The 8,494-nt window shown below is 33.5% G+C and overlaps 1 protein-coding gene across 1 annotated transcript; it reads left to right on the top strand.

Annotated features, from left to right (window-relative positions):
- The first annotated feature begins 1,347 nt into the window (after window positions 1-1,347).
- Window positions 1,348-4,583, top strand: LOC111777353 (CBS domain-containing protein CBSX1, chloroplastic). The gene is made up of 8 exons (XM_023656904.2): window positions 1,348-1,727; window positions 2,182-2,269; window positions 2,347-2,411; window positions 2,781-2,829; window positions 3,219-3,271; window positions 3,877-3,992; window positions 4,083-4,140; window positions 4,234-4,583. Exons 1-8 carry the CDS (start codon window positions 1,506-1,508, stop codon window positions 4,300-4,302), a joined length of 720 nt encoding a protein of 239 aa, XP_023512672.2. The 5' UTR covers window positions 1,348-1,505; the 3' UTR covers window positions 4,303-4,583.
- Window positions 4,584-8,494: the final 3,911 nt, after the last annotated feature.

Here is an 8,494-nt window from a genome sequence, read left to right as displayed (position 1 = left end):
ATGTCTACTAATTTCCTACTATACTTTGTATGTAGACATCGTTCTTTCATTCAATCTCTAAAGCCTTGTTGTGAGCAAGATAGACCTTCCCAGAATTTTCATATTCAAAATTTACAAACAATTACTTGCTCGAAGAAGAATGAAAAGATACATTGGAATCAAGAATCTAGGATTCAACTCGATTATCCATGTCCTAATATTTGAGGTTGAATTTATAAAATTATTATCATTTCCAAATTTGTGACTATATTTTATCTTTGGTTTTGTGCAATATGTTCGTATAACAAACCCGATTTTGGATGCCTTGAATCACAGGTCACCACATACACTCAAAAGGTAAAAAAAGGAGGTAAATTTTTCTTTTGTAAAACCAAAGACAAAACGAATATTAAACTTTAAATATGCATTCAAAACCGAGATAAAAGTAATTTAAAGGGGAAATATATATATATATATATATGGAGTCGAGTCAAAACGCTTTACAAAAAATGACTCGATCAAAAGAGCACCCTTTGCAGTTGCACGACTCCACATGCTCCCGCCATCAACAATTGTCTACACTCCATTTGACAAAAAAAAAAAAAAAAAAAAAAAGAATAATCATACTCATACTTTATAACATATACTTAGACTTCACCTATAATTCTTAGCCATTAACTTAGCTCTAGTCTATTCTTGTCCTATAAGGTTTATGCACACAACTCTATACACTTTTACTCTAGGAGTGTGTACCCTATGAGATTTTTGGTCCTTATAAAGGGCTTTAAGATACATGGCCTTCATGACGGGCTCTATGCATTACGTTTTCTTAGGTCTATCATCAACCTTGCGCCGATTACACCTGGAGTCACTGTGGCCCATGAAAATAGCCAAGGTTAAATCTTATAATCTCGATAAAATTTGACTACTTATAAATTAAAAGAAAAAGTTACAGAAAGATAATGATTCCGTTGTGGCTACTAAGATATTTCTTTGGAAAGCTCTTATTAATTGTGTGAAGCACCGGAGAGAAGGAGTAAGTATCTCGAGAGGTCATGTTTGCTTAAGCAAGAGAAACCCATCCCTTTTGAGATATTTTTGCTTGAATACGACAAAATCCTAAGCTACAGCTTGAAGGATGATATTTGTGCCTACAATGCGACGACGTGGACAATGCCAAAAAAATGACAGTCCACAGGCAGCGCCACGTCAACTTAAAAATAATACGATTTAATTACGTCTGATCACAAACATTTGGAAATAAAACAGTGACAGCCGGTGCGGTGACGGTTCGTTTAAGTCTCTTCCGGTAACAGCCCGGTAAGCATTAGGGGGCTTAAGTCACAGTCACAGTCACAGTCACAGTCACAGTTGCAGTTTATTATCTTCAAAAACTGCAGCCATTCAGCTAAGAAATAAAATCCCAGTCTCCTCGTTCGAATCTCACCGACCTCGGCGAGTGTTGAGGGTTTTCTTTTTTATTTTTGTTGATTCGTTGTTGAGATTTTTATCGTGAAGATTTTCGCATGGAGTCGATTGGTTGTAGTTTCACTTCCTTATCGCTTCCGCAATTTAGGGCCAATAGTTTTTCGATTCAGGAGCTGTTGTTTGGTCCTCGTCGGAGGCCTCAATCGCCGATTGTTTATGCATCGGTTTCTCAGAGCTTTCCGGCGTCTTCTCGCTTTCCGGAGCAGCGGAAATCTACTTCTCTTTCCGCTAGCGGCACCTTGATGGCCAATTCCGCGCCGGTGTGTTGTTCTGTTTTCTTTTTTTGTTCGTAGTGGTGAATTCGAGTTATTGATTATCTTGTCTCGAATGTTTCGTTGTGATTGAGATGAATATACTTGATTTACCAAAAGAAACTTCTCTCTAGGCCTTTGATTTACCAAAATATAGAACTTCACTGCTAAAAAATTCTTCCCCCCTCAAGTTCTCTGCTTAAAACCAACCAGATGATCATATATAAGTCCATTCTGAAATAAATCCTGAAAAAAATTCCTTATAGTCTGTCTTCCTCTACAGAACGCTCTCAAGTTAGTGGATGCTGTTCGTGAAAAAAAGTGTTTACTATCTCCTTCTTTGATCCACTCACTTTGGAATTGAAATATATACTCATGATCATTGTTCTACTGAATAGCTGTACTATTTTTTTTCCAGGGTGTTAGAAATTTATTCTTCTTTCTTTAATATTTTGATATGCAGTCGAGAAGTGGTGTATACACAGTTGGTGACTTCATGACTAGGAGAGAGGAGTTGCATGTCGTAAAGCCCACAACCAGTGTCGATGAAGGTAATTGAAATTTATGGATATTTTCTTCCAAACTATTGGAAAAATGTGGCTTATATTGTGTCTGTTTATGCATACAGCATTAGAAATTCTGGTGGAAAAAAGGATCACGGGATTTCCAGTAATTGATGACAATTGGAACTTGGTATCATTTCATTTCCCATATTTATAAGACAGATTTCTCTTCTATGGTTATGTGTTTATCTTGTTGCCCTGTTTGCAAGTACTTCTGAAGTTGTTGAGTTCTGTCCAGGATTTTCCATCAAATTGTTTACGTGATTTGTCAAGCTTTTACTTTTCACACTATGGCTTGTATGATCATGAGAGAATCTAATTTGCAGTACTTCCCCATCCAGAATTAAATTGGGAATCCATTTTTAGTGCTTATAATTTGTGTAAACGCTCATGTGAATTTCTTTGTGGACCCATTTAACTGCGTATGATTGATTTTAAGTAGCCTAACATTGGATATTCGATCATCGATGCTCATAATAAAAATTACTTCATGATGTAGGTTGGCGTAGTTTCAGACTATGACTTGTTAGCGCTAGACTCCATCTCAGGTATATTTGAAATTTCTTGTTATTCCTGTCAACATGTTGTCTGCTTCCACTCTTTACCACTACCATTGTTTATCCTGTTTGAAAAAGATTGCTTAGCTATGATTGTTTTTCAGCGAAGTTACCTAAAGCGTTAAAGAAGAGAGAATTTAGCTTTTCTAGTATCATTTATCACTCGTGAATTATGTTAGCCATCACCTTAATCTGAGAATATTTGAGGTTGGAGAAGAGGGTGAAGAATGTAGCAAATTCTTGTTATTATGAACTTTGAGTCATTCTTTGATCTCAAAGAAAAGTGACTAATTTCCTTTTCTATATTACAAATAATTTAGTAATTTGACGAAATTGGTATGACTGCACTTATACAAGTTCCAAGTCAATGTTATAATTAGGTGGTGGAAGGACAGATCCAAGTATGTTTCCTGAAGTTGACAGCTCCTGGAAAGTATGCAATTACCTCCTTTTCTGGCGTTTATTTGCAGTTATTTTGTTTCACATCTTTTGCCATCAGTGTTCCTGATGACTTTATTTGTGCAATGATTTCATCCAAGTATTAAAAGAAGTAGAAAACTCAACTTTATATATAAAAAAAAAGTAGATAAAGTAAAAGTTACTGATTAGTTCGTTGAAAAGCGCTTTATTTCACGAGTTTTAAGTCACAAATGCCACCAACAGGTCAGGCTATATTTGCAAGAAGCATGAATTTAAGTTTACTGGTTAAAGATTTCTTTCTCAAGCATAGTGTTTATTTCTCACTGATCACTGATTTAGGCCTTGATTTGTCTCTTCATTTATGCTTTTGATTCTTTTTTGTTCATGAACCTCGGTGTCGGATTTCACAACGGGCAAATGAAGGGTAAACTATGCATTTTAACAAACTAATTATGCTTTTTCCTACTTTTCATGGTACAAATGACCAAAAACCTTCGATAATTCTGACTTCAAATTCATGTTAATCTGTCATTTACTTATTTCAATAGTCTGCTACTCACTAGTTTGTAGAGGACATGAAATGGAAGTGATTTCTCTAATCCAAACTCATCCTTTTAGACATTCAATGAGGTACAAAGACTCCTCAGCAAAACTAACGGAAAGGTGATCGGCGATTTGATGACACCGGCGCCTCTTGTCGTTCGAGAAACCACCAATCTTGAGGATGCTGCTAGGTTTTTACATGCTTGTCTCTTCCCGTGTATCTTCCAACTGTTTTCTGGTGTCAGAATTTTGAAGCATTCCTTTCTGTTTACCAAATGCAGATTATTGCTTAAGACAAAGTATCGCCGGCTACCAGTGGTAGATGCCAAGGGAAAGCTGGTAAGAGATCTATTCTTCTACTGTTCTAATTTGAATGAATGGTTGAGTTGTTGTAGTGTGTAGCGTAAAATGATGAAAGCTTTATTAATGAAGGTTGGAATTATTACAAGAGGCAATGTGGTAAGAGCTGCTCTACAAATGAAGCATGCCCAAGAAAACTGAACATCATTTTCTCAAATCTTGCATGCTGTTAGTTAGCACACAGGATTCTGAAGTGCAATCATACAGTTTTGGCTCATGATTATATGAACATCATCATGATTATATTGTGTTGTAGTTGGTGATTTGAGCAAGCTGTAGAAGTTGGGATTTAGGCATTAGACCAGACTTTTAAAGTGTCAAATAGGCATCAGGCTATTCAATGTTTGTATTTTTCTAGTACTTTTAATGCTCAAGCTTGAAATTAAATCTTTGTATTTAATACAAAATTAAAATTCTAAACATTTATTGCTTTGGGTATGAATTAAACTCTAATCTAATCTAAGGCAGAGTCCGTGAGTAGGTAAAATTTTGAATTATGGTTAATTTTAGCGTATCTTGTTAAGCGACTGTGCTACTTCAATAGATGAAAGGGCAGCCTTAAATACTCTTGGATAAATTGATTATAAGTAAGTCGATTATTTACTAAGTTGTTTGTAATTACAATCGTTGTAATTATATCTTATATCTTAAGTACCATTAATTCTCTTGTGAACAATTTTTTTTTATGATTTAATGATAAACTAAATTCATCATGGACTAGTGAAAAAGTGGCGACCGACCCATTGTTCAAGTTCCAAAATCAACAATCAACATATAGTAGAATTATTTATCTACTTATCTTATATGGAAAGAAGTTAATTCTATCTTATGAGATTATGTTCTCAACTCTCTATTTGGTATCATCTTATGAAATATTAATTTTCTCAATTAATTTATTTATAAAGAGAGGTAAATATTTCATGGTCTAGTCTTATACAAACTCAGTATATATGATACCTTTACTCACATATTTACACGTGAATTTGTATCAATTATAAAATATATCGTATCAATAGTGTTACGTAAGTTAATAAATCAAACTTTTCTCATATACTAAATAATGTTTAGGTTATTACTTAAGATGTTCCTCCGGTATGTCAACATGACTTGTTTCATAGTGATGTGGAGAGTTTTAATATGACTTGTTTCATCTTTGTTGAGACCCATATCGTTCTCATTGAAGAGTGTAATGTGGGCATGGTCATAATCATTCTTGAAAACTGTGTATGTAGAGCCTATGAATAAAACTTATTATAGAAGTTAACGAAGTTCTTAGTGCATTGATAATAACTCTAATTTCTACACTAAACGAAGTAAATTTAACCAATCGAGTTACATATTACAACAATGTATCGTTACATAGTTAATGACTCTTATTTATATACTAAACCGAGTAAACGGTTAACGAATTAAGGTTACAGTAAATGACATATTAGATATTAAAAAATATATATATTATCATTACAATAAGTATATTTTAGCATCTTTATACCCTTTTTCTTTCTTATTATCTTTAAAATTTTCATTCTCAACAACTCAGTAAGAAACTTTTGAATATTTTAGATTATATCATCTTATTGATAGGATAATCAGACCCAAACCATAAATTTTCATTCGTAAAAGAATGTATATTAATTATTATTTGGAATAAGTTTTTTTTTTGGGCTAAATTAATAAAAAAAAATACATATTTTGTCTAAAAAAAATTCCTACACTTTTTAATAATACCTTTCAACTTTCAAAAAAAGTCCAAAAAAATACCATTACCGTTAGTTTTGGGTAGAAATTATTAATATTTTGTTTCAGAAATACTCTTGAACTTTTAATGGTATTTCAAAAATAATCTTAAACTAAAAAAAAATCATTGATACCCTTCAACTTTTAAAAAAAGTTTAAAAAGTAGTATTTAACACCCTCTACTTTTATAACAAAATTAAAAAAACTCTTACCATCAATATATGGATGAAAATGATAGGTCAACACCTTATAAATTATCTCAAAACCTTTTAATATTACTTTATATATTTTTTATTTTTTTAAAAAATATTTAAAAGTGTTTTTTAAAAAGTTTGGTATTTTTCAAATTAAAAAAAAAAAAAAAATTAAGGGTATAGATGAAACTTTAAAAAACTAGCTGGTATTTTTGGAGTATTTTTGAAACACTTTTCAATGTTGTATTTTTTAAACATTTTAAAAAGTTTTAAGGATATTTTTGAAACAAGGTGTTAAAGGTTTTCCATCCAAAACTAAAGTTAACCGTATTTTTTGATTTTTTTTTTTTAGTTTAAGGGTATTTTTGTGTAACAACCCTATTTTTCTACTCAAATAGAATCGCTACCATATGCATGACATCATCTTTTTATGTATAAACATTCATTTTAAATAGTTCGTAAACGATGTCATGGACTTACACGTTAAAAATAAACAATATGTCCAAAAACTAAAGACAACACATTGCCCTAATCTAACTAAAGACTAATAAATAAGATGAAATGCAACTACTCTAACACCGGTTCCATGATCTTTGCGCATCGCCTCTGTCATCCGTACAGAAGTGCCTTGTCTTTATCTAAAATGTAAGAGGAGCACATGGTTTGAGTATTTTAAGAAATACTCAGCAAGTGACACATCACTCTTAGGGTCAAATAAAGCAAACACACATATACATGATGTAACTTATCTTTTAAAACAATATAGCATGACCTTGAGCTTTTTAACTGTCCGAGAAGGGTTGGATGTGTGGTACTTCTCCACACACGACCCACGCACACTTGCATGGAGCCACCAAACGAGCTCAAATACGTACCCCTTGAGTCTGGCTTCGTCAAGCTAAATGTGCTGACGCGTTGCCGGATACCACAAAAGGGAAAAGCCCACATGATATCATAGCAAACATAAATATGGAAGGTACGCATCACTACTAATATAACATAACAGGGAAGTATCTCGGTACACATGAGCACACAATAATGCGTTAGGTCCCAACATTTTTTCATTTTCATTATTATTTAATACAACCCTGCTAGCGTCTTCTTCATATCATATCATTTCTCATAATGTTTATCGTATCATTTATCATAACTTTCATGCGTATGCCGGAGTTGTATTTTTCATGCTAGTTCATCGTTTTGCATGTCAATCATGTCATATCATTCATGTCGCACATATATCATATCATAATGTTTTCATGCTTTCTGACATAACAATCCACATCATGCACATATCATATCCTATATCATAACAGTCACATAACATATCCCGAACATGTCTTCAACATATCATATCATAAACATATCCATTCATCAAATACCACATAACAATCACATCTCATAGCATATACATGTCATTTCATAACAGTTTGCATATACGGGCATATGACACGTGCGATGCCACGTGCACGTGTCATCATGTAACATACAATTATAACCAGACGACAGTAGTGCCACTTACTTGGTTGGCCTAAGCCGAAACTACTACGACTCTTTGATACTAGCGCTACTTAATGCTGCTCTCTGAAATTTAATTCTGCTTAATGAGTCCAACAATCATAGATTAGAACTTAAACATACTCTTAATAATTTAAACTAACCCAGCCTGATTATGCATACATAATTTAAACTAGATTCCAAAAATTTAACTAGCCAAAAGGTAGTCGTACTAACCATAAATGCTTGCGAAGAATTGAAATTAGGAGGAAAGAGTCCGAACGTATCAGACCCAAGCCAGATCAGCCAAAATGCCGACTTTGAGCCGTCAGAAAGTGTATTCTCTGGCTGGTTTCGACCCATTCAAGTGGGACGCTAAAATGAAGTGAGGGACCTCCCTTTTGTAGTGGAGGCCAACCTCCCACTCCTTAGTTTCAAGTGATGTGGGACAACTTCTCTCTTTTTTTATTTTTTTTTTATTTTTTTATTTTTAAAATTTTTGGGTTATTACATTGAAAAACCATGTAGACATAAGGTGCAAGGACTTGGAATTCGAGGTGGGGGACTATGTGTTCTTAAAAGTAGCACTCATGAGAAAGGTGCTTGGGGTTGGTGAAAAGAGGAAGCTATAGGACCGAGTTGACTCGATGACTCTAAAAGACGGGTAAATTTTTCACAAAATAAAACAAACCAATTTAAAACATAACATACATTATATTTATATTATATCAAAATAAAGTTTATACAAAGTATTTTAAAACTCAATTTAAGGGACGACACAAAAGAGTTGAAGGATGACGGGTGATGTTTGTCTATGGTACCTGCTCCAGAGTCCACTCCCAACCTTGACTAGCTCCTTATTACTTGAAAAAATGGAGAATAAGGAATGAGTACAAGACTCGGTAAGC

Source organism: Cucurbita pepo, chromosome 16 (assembly GCF_057944985.1).
Source record: "Cucurbita pepo subsp. pepo isolate OVF chromosome 16, ASM5794498v1, whole genome shotgun sequence".
Taxonomy (NCBI): domain Eukaryota; kingdom Viridiplantae; phylum Streptophyta; class Magnoliopsida; order Cucurbitales; family Cucurbitaceae; genus Cucurbita; species Cucurbita pepo.
This window is presented reverse-complemented; position numbering and strand designations above follow the sequence as displayed.